Source organism: Lupinus angustifolius, chromosome LG04 (genome assembly GCF_001865875.1).
Source record: "Lupinus angustifolius cultivar Tanjil chromosome LG04, LupAngTanjil_v1.0, whole genome shotgun sequence".
Classification (NCBI taxonomy): Eukaryota; Viridiplantae; Streptophyta; class Magnoliopsida; order Fabales; family Fabaceae; genus Lupinus; species Lupinus angustifolius.
In genome coordinates, this window is record NC_032012.1 from 6,413,212 (window position 1) to 6,432,447 (window position 19,236).

General features: G+C 30.3%; 1 protein-coding gene across 1 annotated transcript; it reads right to left on the reverse strand.

The window, feature by feature from the left end:
* Positions 1,645-8,249, reverse strand: LOC109345346 (homeobox protein SBH1-like). Its single transcript, XM_019584296.1, has 5 exons — positions 8,169-8,249; positions 6,984-7,561; positions 6,382-6,631; positions 2,201-2,442; positions 1,645-2,052 (listed from the first exon to the last, which is right to left on the reverse strand). Exons 2-5 carry the CDS (start codon positions 7,455-7,457, stop codon positions 1,843-1,845), a joined length of 1,176 nt encoding a protein of 391 aa, XP_019439841.1. The 5' UTR covers positions 7,458-7,561; positions 8,169-8,249; the 3' UTR covers positions 1,645-1,842.

The window sequence follows — 19,236 nt, forward strand, 5'->3', positions numbered from 1 at the left end:
TTTTTATTTAGAACAACTTTATGACTTAAAAGCTTTGTTGGCAAGCACTTATGAAAGTTCAACTACCACCAACATAAGCCATAAAAAGGGAGAGTGAAAACTATTTGTAATGAGTTGGATAAACTATGATATGACATTGCATGCATAGGGAAGGGTCCTACTTGTTTTCTTCTGCTTCTTGAATTATTTTTTTGACTTTGGTTATGTTCATTGTTTTTTAGATTGTATAGTTTATCACAATGTTTCAATAAGCAGTTGATTAATATTTGTTGTTGTGCCTCTTGAAGGAAGTTGGATAGGTGTTAATAGCTTTCATTAATTGATTATTGTCAAAAGTCTTGTGTATAGAGATTTTCAGATAGAATAATGTTAATGGACAATAACTTGATGACATAAATTTATTTTTCCAGACCTTATATTAATTTTTGTTGTATAAATTGCCTTTACCAAAAAAAATATTAGATGTATACATTGTCATGTCAATAATTATTTACATTTTCAAAAAAAATATAATAATTTAGAGTTGATTACTTGATTTGTTGTCTGTAGTGTAGGTATTACATAGAATGCATCACAAGATTTGAGTTAGGTGCATAGGTTTTAGCATAGCTATTATTATAAGGACCATTTTGTTCAGCTTCTGTTGTTGGTGAGCACCTTTGAGTAGAACCATTTAAGTATTAAAATTTTAAGTTTAATCTAATAAGAACCTTCCTCGAAATCCTTACACTTCTATATATGAGTGAGGATCCACTTACTGCAATAGTAAGTTTTTAAAACTTACTACTCATCTTGGCCATCAATTATATGAAAATCGAATGATTTTAGATCTACTCACTAATTCAAACCATTGGATTTCCCTAGAATTGATAGCTAGGATGGGAATCCACTTGCTTCAATAGTATGTTTTAAAAACTTACTACTCATCTTGACCAAAATCTCTCAAAAGTTATATCAAATGAGTAGATCAGATAACATAGATTCAGGGATTCAGGTATAACTTTATATCCTTGTTTTATACTATGTGTGAGAATCATGATATTCAAGATCCTAAGATTGGTATTTCACCAATCATTAGTAAATATCTAACACTGGAATCAATACTTTTCATTTTGTGAAGTTGATTATTTAGAAACACAACATCACGTAATAAATTATTCTGAATTTAGTGAAGGTACCCCTCATGTGCTTTCCAATTGATAAAAGAAACATATATAACTTAGATCAAATTTGTATCTAGTGGGATCAAAACAAAACTTTAAGTACATAGGGAAAAAATGAATATGCCAAACTTGCATTGCTAATGTTTGTGTGCTTATACTTCACATCTTAGTCTTGTATTGAGTTTTGAGGGCCCAATAACAAACTACTATGTTGGCCCTTTCCCTTCAAATAAAACACATGATTCAATTTTATTTTATTTCTATTTGAATGGAAGTTACATTAAGAAGTTAAATTTTAAAAAAATAATAATTAGTAATTCATTGTAGGGTGTGTCAAACCCATGCAATAATGAATCACTTGGGACACTTGAGAGGCTCAATAGCAATCTACCTTCACATCCCCTTTAAAAATATTTGAACATAATATAATAAGGTAAAATAGTAACGTATCAAATAGCTTGAAATCTTGGAATTTTATTTATTCGCAACTCCATATAATATATTTTATAAACTCCATATAAATATTACATTTCAGTATTTCCTTCACTAGAGATAATAACAAGGACTATTGTATAGCAATCAGAGAATGCTTAATAATCTCTACACATAAACTAATACATGACAATTATATATAAGGTTTTAACACAGAATGTATAAGATGACAAATACTATATAGATTCTAGAGCATTGTGTTGGACAGATCCATAGGAAAAGGATGGGTAAGAACATTATCCATGTAATATTGTGAGTGACTTGGATCAACCATATTGGAATAAAACGGCATTTCATCTGAAGGTTTCCAGTGTCGTTTCCTTTGATTAATAAACCAGTTGTTTATTTGCTTCTGATCCAAACCTGTTGATTCTGCTAGAGCCAGCTTCTGTGATTCCTATTATTCAATAAAAGTTGGTTAAACTGAACTTTATATGCACCAAGTTGTAATTAAACACATTATATGTATAAAATTTAGCACTCCATATAAATTTGAATGAAGAAAATAGGAAGATAATTATTAAGAATATATAGAAGCAACATACAGAAGGGTAAGGCCATTTGTAATGTCTACTCCACCAATCAAGTAATTGTAACCTTGCTTCTTTAGGTAGCTTTCCTTTTTTCCTCTTCTTCATGAATTCTTGCTTCAAACTTCCCAAGTATCCACTATACTTACGTAAAAGCTGACCCTTCAATTCCCTTTCTTCTGCTTCTGGATCTATTATGTTTTCTACATCAACATCTTCTTCATATGATCCATTCCTTTCTCTACCTTCATTACAAGCTGATCAAAATATATATCACCCAATAATTCAATTATTATCAGTACATTAGTTATTGTAAGCAAGCACTGTAATTCATGCAAGTATTAAAAATGATTACTATATAGTTTTTTTATTATATAGAAAATGCTTTAGCCTAACAATACACAACATTTCACACCCCATTTAAGTGCCATGGTAAGTAAAAACCTGCATCACTCTTTTTCCTACTCTACAAAAGCAACTCAAATAATTTGACAAAACTTACATAATTTGCTACTAGTAATTAAGTTGCCATCTTGTAAACTTTCCAATCAGTATGAAAAATCAAACATATCAAAAAGTACAAAATCATAGGACAAATTGCATTTCCTCATTCATCTGCTAGAATTAATCAAGAATTACTACAACTATCAAATAAATAAGGCAAGTAAATGTGGCAGTTTTAGCAACCATTGGTGCTACCACTGTTCAGGATTGCTGTTCAATTAGGACAAAATTTGATAGCAATGGGAAATAAGATTAAATAAAGGATGGCTAAAAGTACAAGTTGCAATGATTAGGAAATTATTGACTCATTAGATAGAAAGTAACCACTAAAATTGCAGCATAGGATAAAGAGCCGGGAACAATATAACCTTATTCCCAACCAGCACAGTGGCTCCCATGCATCTAGACCCTGAGATAGTAGACACTCCCTTTTTCTACAGACCCAATAAAGTTACAGAAAGAAAAGTAAGCTCTACGTATCTGAATTTGTACTTCACCAAATAATTAACAATGGCTACTTCATCAATACACATAGACCCTAGTTGAGCCTATTTGAACTTCTTTTTATGCAAAAAATGACAACCTAGGGAGACATTATAATATGGGAGAAAAAAGGAACAAATTATTTTGCTTCAAAAGCTCAGAATCAATAAATGTCTAGAACTCATGGACATTATTCATTTCAAATATCATACTCTATAGCCTTCAATAACAAAGAGATCAAGCAGTAGATAAATGCCATGCCACAAAGTGATTGAAGAATTACAATGTAGCAATTAAAACTGAAGAACTTATCAACAGTATTAGTTATTTAATCCCACTAAAATATGCATAATAGATACATAACTAGAAAAGGAATTGCTAAGGTAGATTCCCTCCATCTTGAACAATCTGATTGTTCAGAGAAATATAGAAATTTATAAATTTTAAGAACAATATATATCAATCTACAATGGATGAAAGGAGACTACTATAAATGAAATACCACTCATGATGAACTACAAAAATATAGCTTGGAAAACAAGAAAACGAATATTGGATCCACTAAATTGGTTTCTATCTCCAAATAGAATCTTGCAAAGTATATACATCAATTATAGTGAGATAGACATTACTACTTATGATCCATACATAGTTGAAAGCTGGAACACATTGATTCACTCTGAGCTAGGTCAAGTTCATATACCAAAGACAACATATAAGATATTCCAACATATGTTCACCTTAGGCATTAATACTAGAGCAGCAAAGTTTGACCAATGTTAATGGTTGTCACATTCAATCGTAGAGTTCTTTCAACAATCAGTGTCTTGTAGAATTTGAGTGTCGATCCATTTTCAGTTAAAGACATGCAAATAAATTAGTTTCATATAGAAAAAGGATTTTGTCAAATATTGCCCTCAGAGCAATGACGACACACTTAATTAGTTATGCAAGTCCTATAATCATACAAATTATCCAAACATCTTAATTACGACAGAGTGGTGTATAGAGGGTGAGCTTCGGTGTAACAAGGTTGATACCTAGTATGTCAAATCTTGAAACCAGTTTGCATACATTTATCCTACCCACACGATTAGATTGGGTGAAAGCCTAGCTAGTGCACTGAGCCAACATTTTTTACTCTAGAGAGGTGCATATGGACACTTGAGGAAACAAATTGGATATCCAATGAAAAATTGGAATTCACAATTAGTCACATACCAAGTATCCCTACCAAATTAAACCCTCTAACATAACCCTTCACTCCCTTGAGGATTGAAATGTGATGATACACAAATCCACATATCTTATATAGGCTTATAAATAATTTTGGGGTCCAACTGCCCTACGGGCACTGGTTTATAGAAATCAATAAATAGAAACATTGTTTTGAAAATCAGAACTTTTAAACTTTTAATATTAGAATACCCCATATTTTTTATAAGGAAAAATTGTATTAATTGAGCGCAATGGGTGCCCATCCAATACAAGAGAGGACACAATTTTCATGTGCAATATGTCTATCTCGAATTTATTAATCCGTGTCCAAACCTTAGCATTACCATAATTTCATATACTAATGGACCCCCCCACACCCAGAAATTAAAGCTCCTAACCCTTAGGCGAAGATACAAAATTGATTTCACATGTTATCAAACTTGTTAGTTATAGTGGATGATAGAAATAAAAGATGGACAGAACATCCAACAAAACAACATATTTAATAGAACAATAGTTGGGGGAGTATTTTGATGGCTTGAAGGACATAAATATGCTGATATGTGTACACAGTAGGAAAACCCTTCATTACCACACATTTACATTTCAGCTCATAAGTCCTATCTATAGGACTATCACCACCTAAATGAGTATCATGAAGCTTATACACAATACAAGTACGTAATATTTATCATGATGCAATTTGGATAGAACTCTCTAGATATAAGCTATATGATTTTTCTTGCAACATGCTTATAGAATTCTCTAGAAAATTATATCACATTTCAAGTTTCATAATCAAAAGAAGAATTCCATGGAAAGTTTGGTAAATGTATCGAGTCTCACCCACAATATCGTGCAATAATTTAAATAGTTTTTATTTCCTACGTTTACTCCTACAACTCGTTTATTTCCTAAATAACTCCAGGCACTAAACCCTCCAATTAAATTCAACTTTTTTCAGCCACTCTTTTGCCTGCACAATGTTTTTTCCAATCAGAGATACACTTATGTAGCTAGCTAACAGTGCCAACCTCACAATTACCCTTCCTAGGAACCAGTTCAGAAGAAACCCTAATCCCTAGGTTTCTTACAAAACATAAATTCACGGAGGAGCTACCATTCTTATATATCTTTGGATTCATTTCAAGTAGAACCTTACATAATTACATTAAGGTTGCATAACCAGGGAAACCTGAGCATCACTGTAAACATCAAATGGGGAAATACAAAGACAAGCTACTTGGTTAAAGTCCAATTATTTCTAAAAAAACAAAAGTAGCTGAAAATATGTCAATATCAAGCACATACATTAAAGGAAGAATTAACAAGATACCAACAAAACTTCATTCAATGCACTAACATCGAGAAGAGAATCACAGCTATATGTGTACCACTCCACCATCTATATTTTGAACAAACAAAAGACACGTTCCAGAATGAGGTTGCTATAAAATTTAAATTCTCTTGTAAAAAGAAAAGACTAGAAAAATAAAACAGCAATTGAAATGACTTTTGAAGTTGAAAGCTTTCGTCCACTTAAATTTAAGAACGATGCTTTTATAACAAAGATACTTAACCAACAAAATAAATACCACTTGGAAACTCAAACATTAGCAAAGATTTTTGACAATGCCTGAAAAGAAAAATACAAATTTATACATTGCTGGTCCTCAATCCAGCTGAAAGGTTGTCTTCAATAGCCAACAACATTAAATTCTGTCAGATAGTGCTATGTGCACTTAATACTTCAATTTAAGAATCAAGTTCTTTAGAAATCCTAACAAAACCTACTTGAAAACAAGGACATGCATGGATGGTCAATTAATCATGTAACATCAAAAACCCCTCCACAAAAAAACTGTTTGACTATAAGAAATAATTATATAGCATCAAATGCCAAAGAAATCAATATTTAATACTTTAGGTTAAAATCTCAAGAATATTTTAATACTACTTTGAAAAGAAACCAGAGAGGGAGGGATTATCACCAAGGTCAGAGGAGGAAATAGTGAGATTTTTGAACTGGCACTCGAACCTTTGAAGGAAGAGCATGGCTTCCTTCAAGGGTTTGGAGAGTTCTTGTTCATACTTGGTCAGCATCTCACAATAAGCCTCCATGAACTGATCCAGTGCTGGATCTTCACCTAGACATGCTGATCCACCTGTGTCTCCGGCCATTGCCACTGCCGATGCACATGCTTCTTCTAACCTTGCCACCACTTCAGGCGGTGCTCCAACCTAAGATAAGGTTCACAAAATGATAAAAAAATGAAAATAAAACAGAAGACTGGTTGAAATGTCTTTATCATCTCAGTTTCATAGGGTTTTGACTTCTGCAACCTCTACTCTCTTTTTATCTTTCTTACGATGGAACATAATTTGCGAATATATTATAATCAAAAGAAAGTACTACATAATTTATAGTACAAATTCTACGCAACTTAGATCCAAGCCAAGGAAAGGGAGTTTGCAGAAATTAATTAATTACTCAAGCATCCTTCTAACTCACGGAGTCAAAAGTTGTCTGTTTTTTCTTCTTTTTTTATAAACAGTAGTGCCATAATGAAGCCTTTAGTTTCTTCTTTCTCACCTTTTGACAACTGACGTAAGCTGCCAAGAGACGGTGATAGTGAGGATGAGCCATGATTTTGGCCTTGACAGAAGAAGAGGAAGAGGAGGAGCTTCCATTGTTGTTGTTGTGGTGGTGATCACTCTCCATGAAATAATAACCTATTCCAGTGTTGCTGTTGTTGTTGGCACTGGTGTTGTGGTTATTCTCAAGCATGATAGAAGGGTTTCTTCCACTGTTGTTGCTGTTTGGGTTGTGATGATGATCATTAGTGGAAGAAGAAGGCATAGGAAGGAAGAGACAGTTAGTGTTAGCATTAATAGTACTATCAGTATTATTGTTACTACTATTATGATTAAGATTATGAGGATTTATTTGATGATGACCAGCATGATGAGAAGTCACTAAAGGCACCATCATCATTGGATATAGCCCACTACTGTTCTCTCCAAAAGGTAACAAACAAGAAGTGCCATTTGAATTGCCACCCTCCATTGCTCCCTTCTTCACTTACACATTCACTAACCTTCAAATAAATAACCAAAGAAACCCTTCCTTATCTTTCTTTCACTATCCGTACTACCCCAGTTGTTATTTATCTGCATAGTCAATCAAAGTTGTATTTTTTCTCCTACTTTATAAATTCTTTTTCTGTCATTAATTTGTCCAATACTTTCATCTATCAATAAAATATTAAATAAGGATAAAGATAAAGAAAAAATAAGTATTGTTAAACTAATCTATATAAATAAAAAGTGGAGGTAGTATTTTATGAAGGCTATTGTTCACTCTCTCGTGAAGATGTTTTTGTCTTTCACTTTCAAGGCTCTCCCGGGTTTTATGCTAAAAGTATCAGTCTTTTTACAGAAAAATCCTAAATAGTGTGACAGTGTTGGGTATAGTTGGTGTAGTCGGTTACATGAACAAGTAGTAGAGGTTTTTTTGTTTTTTGTTTTTCCACTTGGCTATAGTTGTGTCTCTGTAAAAAGCCTGCACAGATAGATTTTTTTCCCTTTGGAAAATGAGTAGTAACAAGTGTTGTTTGTTAATCTTTCTTTCCACCCATTTGAGCATTAACTCATGCAGGTAGCTATAATGAACTACACTCACACGGTTACATGTAACACACTAGTGGTTAGAGGTATGAAGAGAAGAAACAGCACAGTGCACGCGGGGCAAGAGAGATAGTGAAGTAACTGGAGTTACCGAAAGAAGAGAGGTGCAAGGGTTAATGAAATGCACTGGTGCAAAGGAAGGCTTTTACCTTCCCAATGAAAACTCTTCATCTCTTTTCCTGCACTGCACTGATCCACTGCCATTAGTGGCAGTAGAGAGAGAAAGAAGTTGGAACGATCAAATCGAGAAGGTGCAAACAAGTTACCTATACACAAGTGACGATGGATGGAGGAACAAGGAACTCAACAATCTTCTTTCTATCTATATATTAATTCTGCTTTTCTTCATCTTACTCCTGCTCTTTCATTGCATTTTCTCTAAAGCCTTTACTAATTAATATTCTCATTATTTTTATGTGAAAATGTTAGCTATGAATCTTATATACTTTGTACATATGTTAGACATACATCTTTTTCTAAAATATAATATACGAATACATGTATAAAATAATAAAAAACAAATAAAATATAATAAAATTGTAAGTATAAATCAAATATCTAAAAATATTCAAAATATAATGGAAAATGAAAATCATTGTCCTCCAAAATTCCAAGTACCAAAATTAGAAAATATAATAGAATAATTCATAAAATTGCTTATTGTCTAGCCTTAGAAACAGAAATAATATCAATTTTATCTCCTCATTGACGGTGATGTTGTGGATCGGAGAGTCGGTATGGTGGATCGGCTATCAGAGGATCAAAGCAGTGTGACGCTATGTTAGCATGAGTCTTTGTGGCCTTTAAATAAGTCAGTGTTTATTGAAAATGAATTTATCTTATCCTATTTTATGGAAAACGAATTTATATTATCTTATATTTTATTGAAAACGAATCTGATACGTGTCTTGATATTTATATTTATTTTTTAATTTTTGAATACACTACTGACACGTATTCTTCACGAATCTGAGCTTATACGTATCGGATACGTGTCGGACACCAACGGGAGAAGGTGTTCGACTTATTTGTGTTTTAGATAATGTTAGTATATTTGTTGGGGTGGGCTCGAATCCTTAACTTATGATTTGAACTCACAACCTTCTTCAATCTATTCGTCAAACTCTTCACCTTAACTAACTAACCATATTATATAATTTGATTTATCAATTTAATTTTTTTTAATATTGTACCTCAATTTTTTTACACTTATGTTTTTTCAATTTTGGATATGCTCACCGTAGTCCTTTTATTACTAATTTGTTTGATATCAGTACCAATCAATATACTGTTATGACTTCACAATGAGGTCATTTTATTCATCCACCTTCCTCGTCATCTAGTTTCTTTAAGTCAACAATAATGTCACAAGCGTTCACATAAGTTTGTGAAATGAATTGAAAGAATAGAAGAGAAGAAGGGGGAGGGAGAATTAAAGTTGAGTTTGGAAATTATCTAGAAGAACGAAAATTTAAGAATATGGTTTTGAGGGAGAAATAAGAGAGGACTTTAGGTTCAGTTATAAGTAGGGTTGTGCAATGGTAGCATCGGCCAAGGTAAAGCTTATAAGTTACCTAGTCCTAGACTTAATAGCTAATTTAACCCTAAGTGTTGATTGAGCTTTTGAATCTGAGTGAATTATAGATTTATTTGAATATAATGGTATATATTTTAAATAAGATTAAATATTCTTATATTTCACGTATGAAATGACATAGATATAAATATTTTATTAATCATTTATATATATATAATGAAAGAATATAAGCACATAATGAGATAATTAATGAATACACATAAGCACATAATGAAAGAATGACTATAACATGAGTTATGTTTGTTCCATATTTGGGATAGAAAATAGATATTAAATATATAGACAAACACATTATTTTGAGGATACCACAATGTATCAATCATTAGTCTAAATTTCTAACTTTAGAAAGTCAATAATAATTAGATATGAATTATGGATGATGCACTGAAAATATATCAAACTTATAAATTGTGAGTACATATTTTTTCTCTATTTCATATTCATACTTTTAAATCCATATTAAATTTTCAAATGATTCTACAAAATAAAAATTATGTTATAAGGCAATATTACATTTAAACTTTTAGAGTAAAAAATTATTTATTATCAATATTAATAAGTTACTTGTGCATTCCAATGTGACAAATTTTTTTATGCATGTCTGAGAACATAAATGTTTGAATGTTGTGTAAGAAATATTATATATATATGTGGATATAGATGTAATTAATCATAACTTGTTTACATGTGAAATACATAGGATTGATATATAAAACTATATATGCACTGTTTCAATGTTTGAACATATCTCAAACCTTGGATTGAAATGAATATGATTAAATTAGTTTAGTTGGAGAAAAAAATAAATGTAATTAAATATAATGAATAGAATAACTAATAATAGAATAAAATTTTATATGTGTGATATGGTACAGGTGTATGAACAAACTAAACATCAAATGACGATGAGAATAGGAAAATTCATTTAAGAATGTGTGTTGTGAGAAATGAGAATGTATGGTAAAAAAGTTGAGGAAAGAAGATGCAGTTATATACTTTTATAGATTTTGAACAACTTTCTTCAAAAAAACAGCATGAGTTTTTTAATATTACTAAGAGTATCCCTTCACCATTTTGGATAAGAAATTAATTTCTTTCAGAGTTTGTGGTTACCCTTCCTAATAAGTGTTGTTCTCAGGAATTGAATCCTTGACCATTTGGTCATCCTAGAGATATAGTGGAGCCTTACACACAAGACCAACAACTTGTTGGTAACAAAAAAAATTGCATTTATGGTAATAGTAGTTGATTTTCCTTCATTGTTTTGTGTTAATATTTTTAGTCATTTCATGGTACTCTTAAAAAAACAATATATAGTTGAGTATAGCTGAAAATAAACAATTAAGTCTGATGTTTAATGAAATTATATTCTAGTCGATGATAAAAGTATATCACATTAATTAATTTACTCATTGAAAATATAGCACATTAATCAGGTTAGTCCTCGAAGAATGATGAAATTCATTGAAAGATACACTTTAGGTACGAAATTGTAATTTTCAACTCTTATTATTTTTTATAAGCAAACCAATTAGAAATCAAAGAGGTTATTTATTCTAAGCTGACGCAAACCAATTAGAAATCAAAGAGGTTATTTATTCTAAGCTGACAAGTAGCTACATTATTAGAAATCAAAGTGATTATTTACTTTTCTTCTTCTTTCTATTTATTTCTTTCACATCACATCATGATGACTAATTTCTCTCAATATCTCTTTTCTCTTCATACTAGACGACACCTTAAAAAAGAGATATTGGTATCATAAATCTCAGCTGGTAAGTTACTAACATATTGTATATGTTTTTATATCTATATTCTTAGTCTAAAGTTTTTTATTTAATCACAATAAGTAAGAGTCACTATTGATTATGATATGAATTATATACTTTAATTATAAAAAGCTGGATAGATTATTTTCTCAAGTAACAATCACCTAAACAAATCAGAATAGTACAAATTACCCACCACGATATAAATCTGCAGACTATGGATATAATGTAATATTATTTTACTTACAAATTATATAAACATTATTATTTAGCTCCAAATTAGAAATTTGTGTGTTTTAACGGTCTTACTACTTTTCCATAATTGATGAACTCAAAAACATTATTCTTATGATAACCCGATCGTGAATTCGTGATCATATGCTTCTCCTTATCTCATTAATTATTAAAGCTAAAATTATCAAATTGCAAACTCTAAAGTATAGCATCCCAACTTTGACATGTGACCCTAAAGTCTATGAATTTATTGAGCGTGCCACCTATTAAGTTTCGCCTTTTTAATGTAACACTTCAGGGACTTATAGTCATTGATTCCATTGAGTCGTTACCACTAATAAGTTAGTGGTAGTTTAGTAGTAGCGACTCAATGAAATCAATGATTATAACTCCCTAATATCATGCGTTCGAGTCGCGGAAGCTCCCTTTAGAGGAAATAAAATATCACATGAGATATTTAAGCTTAATAAGTGATATGCTCAATAAACTCATGGACCTTAGGGTTGCATATCAAGGCTGGGGTGTTACATAAAGCAAACAAAATTTGATATTTTTCTATATAAACTTATTTTCTTAATTGTTTATAACAAATGCATAAGTATAAATTTGAAAACCTTAATTATGTAGTGCCTGTCCTATAGCATCTATTCTGATATAATTGAGCATAGATAAAAGCGCTTCTCCAGGTAATTAAATAAAGCTGGCAAAGTTAGTGGGACAGTCCGAATGTCCCTTTCTACATTTTCACAAAACATTTTCTATCAGACAATGAGTATTAGATGAGTTCTGATTGGTTAAAATATATATATTTAAAATTAAACATTTAATTATTAAATATTTTTATGATCAATTATAACTTATAATACATAGAATAATATATAAAAAAATATGTTTGCTCTCTCTATCTTTAATGTCATAGGTTTCTATATATCCTTCATCCATGATAAAGAAAGCCCTATACTATACTAGCATCACTTCCCGTAAAATACCGTCGTAGTAGTGACTAATGAAAGCACCTTCATCAAGGTACGTACACATTGTCGCTTCTCATTGTCCCCCACACGGTTTATACCTACTCTTTTGTTATTTTTTCTTTTTTTCTAAGACCACACTTTAATTATTAGTTAATTTTCTAATATAATTAGATGCATTTGTGAGTTATGGAAATTTTTTATTGATGTTTAACATTTTTTGTCAGATAAATTGTGACAAATTAAAGTACTACTAATAAATATACATTATTTAAACAAAAATATAAAGGTGAATAGTATTTAACAATTTACAACTACAAGATAAGCTATTTGACAAAAAATAGATACTTGAGTAATTTTCCATCCATGTATAGTGAACGTGGTTATAATTATGATAGCACTTAGATTTGGTTGACGGAAATACCCATGATGATTGTAATGTTATCTCAAAATTAAGATTATAACATTTTAATCATAATTGTAATTGGGAATTATAAACATACATGTGTATATGTAATGGGAGAATGAAATATGGGTTGATAATGTTTATCATTTAGTAGAGACATTATTATTGTTGATCAGATTGACTTTTAAATTGAAACTTAGATTCAATAGAATATAATTTATTTATTTAGACAAAATTCCTTCAATATTACATTTTACTATGAACATACAATTTGAATAAGAAATTATATGTTTGTGAATGATTTACATATGAAATTATATAAACATTGAGACAATAAATTATTATACAAAAGTTTTCAAATAATAGAAAAATGTTTTGAAAGAGTATCTTAAAAGTATGAAAATGAGTTAAGGTAGCAACTATTCGGACTTATCTATTGCTCCATTTTTGAATTCAGACTCATGTGAATACTTGTTGGGCCAATTACCACAAATTTGTGGGTACAAAGCTGATCAAACGAGTACCTAAAAATTGTCATAAAGTAATTTGAAATAATTCATATAATTATATGTTCATTTCTTATGATCATATATATTATTTAGGAAATAAAAATGAAAGCTAAGGAAAAGAAAGAAAAGGAATGGAAGGAAAATTGTTCACTTTGTCGAACAGATTTTGTGGGAATAAGTGAAGAACTAAGGAGAAGAGAGGTTTCCTTGCAAACGACAGTCAAAATATGAGAAGATAGTTATTTTTGGCCTAATTGTGAGGAGTTATTGTTTGAATTAAGATTGAATATATTATATTTGAAAATAATATATTTTCTTATAAATCTTCTTTTTCATATAGCAAATTCACATTCACTTTCAGGAAATTCATTATTCATTAATAACTTTACTTTATTAGAGAAGGTACCAAGATTATATTCACCCTTCTTGTTTTTATGAGATATGATTTATAAAAAAAGATGGGAGTACTTAGTATATGATGAGCCTTAAGATCAAATTTACATTCCTGGATCCTGTTCAGGATTTAAAGTATAAATAGACAGAAGTTTTTAATATTTTCTCTGATTCATTTAGAATTGGTGTCTAAATTTCGTTATGTATTAACTTATTTTGTAAAAAGGTTAACATTTAATCTTTCTTGTGAATTTGGTGGTCACCCCTCGTGTTTCTTTAATATTATATATATATTCATCAACAAATATTAAAAAGTATTAATTATCAATCTAAAATAACATATTTTGATTAAAGGCAAATGAGAAAGAAAAGATGCATACCATAAATTAAATAATGATTTACACGTCCAAATTAGTTTCCAAATATATCCTTATAGTTGGCATATGTTTTTGGTGCACAAAAAGGTTATAGTTAATAAACATCTAGACAGAGTGACAGACAACATAAAAGAATAAAAAGGAACAAAAGAGGCATCTATAGCAATGACCAAAAAAAAAACGATTCATCTAGGGTTTGGCACATAGAACATTTAGGTTTAAGGGCATTGGCTGGTTGGGAATACAGTGTTACCAGTTAGGGTTTAGGGTCTGGGAAGATAAATGGGGACCAGCTGTCCCATATTTTGTATGAAATTATGTCTTAATCCAATAAAAAGTTGTCATATATTTAAAATGAAAAATTAAAAGAATATAAACTAATATTTTTATGTTATTTAGTGAGATATGATTGTCTTGAAATATGGAGACATTAAGTTTTGAGACCAAAAATTCTGGTTTTTATGAAGATATACAGAGGGAAACGATAAGGTAAGAAGAAAAAAAAATAAGGTATATAAAATAAGAGTTTTATACATTATCAATCCATCATTTATCATTTTTTCTTAATAATCATTGACTATTCTTCAGAAAATATAATACAAATGAATGATAAATGAATAATGACTATATATAAATTTTTACACTGATATTGCATAAATATTTCTGATATATAATTATATAAAGTTGCGAGACGTCACTGGCTAGTGCCTATTGTGATGGTGGGACATAGGCATATAGCGGGGAAACAGCCCTAGATAGGTCCAAGCAAACTTTTTTCCCTTTTCTTGTATTCGTTTTCTTTATTATTAGTTTTCAGATTTTCTCCATTCTCTCACTTTAAGTCACTTCGTGTGATTGACATCAAAATATTGTTTAAAATAGTAGATGCATGTGATGTAGAAATAATATTAGATTGAGTGGTCTCAGTTCCAATCTGCGTCACAAATATCAACATTACTTTTGTCTTATAAATAAATTGCCATCAAATAATTTCTTTAAAGATGAGAAACTGATCAAGTTAGTTCCTTCATTTGATTTTGTTTTGGGGCATAAACTTAGTTATCCAACAATATAATTATTATGAAAAAAACAACGTAAATTGAGTTTATTCCACAAAACAACCCATAGGACTTATAAGTATCAACTTAGTTTTGTGGCCCTTTTGATATCATTTTCATATTTTGATAGTAAAACAAGTATTTTTAACTCATTTGTAACTATGCTTATATGTATTATGATTTTTTAATTATTTAATCACATATAAATTTTTATATTTGAAATAAATTATTAAAGAGTCCTATACTATAAATTTATTAGATTTTTTAATATAAACAAAGTCAATTCGTTTATTACTGACTCATTGGTCTGACTATTATTCATTATCCTAGTACCTTGATTGAGGCAATAACCAATCCAAATTTAATAAAACTATTTTAATCTTTAAGAGATTTGCTTGATATTTTCATATATTTAAGGGACTAAGTTATGGACTAGTTTATGTCTGGAAACTTTCTTCCAGGGACTAACTTGATGAATAATTTAATCTTTGAGTGACCAACATACACAATGACAATTTTTGAAGGTTTGAGTTGGTGCTACTTTGATGTTTGGAGGATCAAATTGACTATCAACTCTATTAAAATTTATTACAATTTCACTGATTGTGAAATTAATACTCAAGATGAACCAAGTATAATAAAAAAATAACACACACTAATAAAGAAGGCTAGTTAACATCATTTATTAATATCATCTAGAAAATAATTCTCATTATCTAAATTGTCCTTAATATTTTATAGAGTTAATTACACTGATACCCCTTGACTTTTAGTAAAATTACATAAACCACTCCTCACTTTTTTACATCTACACAAACCTCCATAGTTTTTATACTTTCGTTATATTGACCACCCCTGCATGAGAAATAAGTGTAATCTTTTAAATAAAAAATGTGATAAATACAATTAAGTTAAACAAAACATAGTAAATTGTGAGGAAAAATCCAAACAATATCAAAATCAATGTATCTTTATTATTTTTTGTTACAAAATGCATCAACAATTCTAAAGGGATATTGTTTAAATCACTTTTATGCTATATCGTAACGAACCAAAAATAATAAAGAGGTATCGATTCATATATTATTTGGATTTGTCTCCACAATATACCATGTTTTGTTTAACTTAATTGCATTTATCACAATTTTTATTTAAAAGATTACACTTATTTCTCATGCAGGGGTGGTCAGTATAACGAAAGTATAAAAACTAGGGGAAATTTGTGTAGGTATAGAAAAGTGAGGAGTAATTTGTGTAATTTCACTGAAACTCAGGGAGTGTCGATGTAATTTACTTTATTTTATAAAAATAGATACTTGTTAGCAATATCATCCATTTAAAAGTCACATGAAATTGATTGAAGAGTAAATAATTGAAGATACCAAAAAAAGTGAATGCAATGTTTTAAATGATGAAGTAGTGAGTGTAATTAATTATACACATTAATGAAACATATAAATCAAACTTATAAGTATTTAAATTCTTTTGAATAGTTAAGGTGAGTTGCCCCTGACTATGAAAAAAACAAGAGCCCTTTGCAGAAGGATTCTTTTCGGGTAAATAAATCAATGATTACTACAATGTACTTAAGAAAAGCCAAAATATATGGCTAGGTAGCTACTAACATTGTCATAAGAGGCTTTTAGGAGGCAAACAGCTTTTAAGGGTGGTGTTAACTCAATGTAATCACTTTTTTAAAGAAATAGTAGGAAGCTTAATTTGGTGGATTAGTAGATTAATATTACTTTCCCAAATTTGCCATTGGTCATGCTTGTAGAAATCATTAGGGTTTAGGCTTTGTAACCTTATTTGTTAGGGTTTTTGCTAATAGTCGTTATAACCCACTCTCTAATTTCACATTTTAGATATTTTTCTCTGGAGACCCTTGTACCCAAAAACACTCTTGTTCTTGTACGTGTGCACTTTCATTTGATGGTTTAATTTTCAAATGCTAAAAATGTAAGAGATATAAAGTTAGTTAATTATCAAAATAAAATAATTGTCAAATAAGTTTTGAAAGTTCAAAGGGATTATTCTGTTAGTTATTCTAAGGATTTAATTGGTGGCCAATAACATTTTTTCAAGGATTAAACTTTATACTACAAACTGGCCATTTTAAACTATCAGAGATTTATTTGGTGGTTATTTAAGAAAACAAATATAACATTTTACCCCTGATAAAACCCATCTCTATTTTTTTTTGATACATCTCTCACCCTATATTTTTTTTATTATATTGAACAAAAATATCAGCATTGAGGGTTTCACAACTTATATATTATATGTGCAAAAACAATAGGCTTCTCCATCAATAGGAGCTATCCTATTTTCTATTAACTTAACATAATTTCACATACATGACACCTGTTGATAAAAGAGAATAAATAATCATCAAGGAGTGGTGGGTCCAAGCTTCTCTTTGGAGTGGCATATTATCTGTATGCCACACATGACACAGGGTGAAGCCCCACATGTTAATACTTAATACCCTCCCCCTATTTCTATGAGCTATATATATCTTCTTAAGTTAATTTAATTTCACTTAGCAAACTAGATGGAACCTTACAAGTTGAAAAGTTGGTCCAACATATAATTGATGGTTCTTCACTTGTCATTGGCTCACAATTTTCCAACAAAAAGCAAATCTTGCTACTCTCATTAACATATATTTTTTTAGCTTTTTCCATCAAATGGAATGGCACTAGCATTGTGTCTTTTGGAACTTTTTTCTTCAAGATATTTTTAGGTGCCATACAAGATAAGATAGTGGTGGTTAATGGTTATAACCTATTAGATATTGTTCCAAGACACTAAGCTTTGTTTGTTCCAATTGAAATGCTAATTTGTGTCTAGTTGGAGGGAAAGAAGCTGTTGGTGATTTTGTTAACCAATCTTAGAGGGGCTCGTAATTGTTAGTGAGCTAATAGTTATATGGAACATCATTTGTTGTCTATGGCTACAAGTTTACAACATGCTTGTCGGTGTTTGTTTTCCCATCTTGTCTTCTAGCCCATGTTATGTCTTGTTATGCCCATAGGAATGGATGGGACTCATTCCGTGCATGAGTGAGATATATAGCATTAGTTCATATTTGTGCCTCTACCACAAATGGACCAAGATTGAAGCGGGTTACCAAGCATGTAATATAGAGTGGTTTCTTTTAACACCATTTTTTTTTCATTTGCCATCACTAGTGGAACATGATCAACTTTGAAGTTTAATATACACACTTTTGATACACTATGGGAGCTAGCCATGCCCGAGGAGGGGGATGCCGAAGGCAAGGCTAGTGACTGGAGTGAAGTCGTAACAAAGTAATCGTACTAGAAGATGCGGCTGGATCACCTCCTTTTCAGGGAGAGCTAATGCTTATTGAGTAGTTTGATTTGACACTGCTTCACAAAAAAAAAAAAAAAGCGAGCGCCGGAGTCAAATTAAAATAAAGAAGTTTTTTAATGTATGCTCTAAGAATACTTTAGTGAGTAAACTCTTAAGAAAAATCTAAAACCATCACATCCAAAAGTATTAAACAAACCATATATAAATAAATAATATTTATAACATGTGTCCTATAGCACATATTGAAAAATGATAAAACGAAGGTGGTGGAAAATGAAATAAAAATGTGTGTACTAAAAGAAACGATCGGAATATAGTCCAGATTGGTAATTGTGAGTGGCGAGGAAACTTTAACATATACAAGTGACCAAAAGTTGATTGATTGGATAGTTACTAAATACTAATATACTAATTCAGCTAACTTATGGTTGATAATTACTAGATACATATCCAAGAGATTATCTCCATATTTGTGTTGTATCTCTAGTAAAGGGTTCAACATACTA

What these genes read in the sequence shown, in the direction of transcription:
- LOC109345346 (XM_019584296.1), bottom strand. Translation starts at nt 7,457, where the DNA reads ATGGAGGGTGGCAATTCAAATGGCACTTCTTGTTTGTTACCTTTTGGA. An exon ending in TATTTCCTCCTCTGACCTTG is followed by an intron (nt 2,443 to 6,381) that starts GTGATAATCCCT and finishes TATTTTGATCAG; the next exon opens with CTTGTAATGAAGGTAGAGAA. An exon ending in ACAAATGGCCTTACCCTTCT is followed by an intron (nt 2,053 to 2,200) that starts GTATGTTGCTTC and finishes ATTGAATAATAG; the next exon opens with GAATCACAGAAGCTGGCTCT.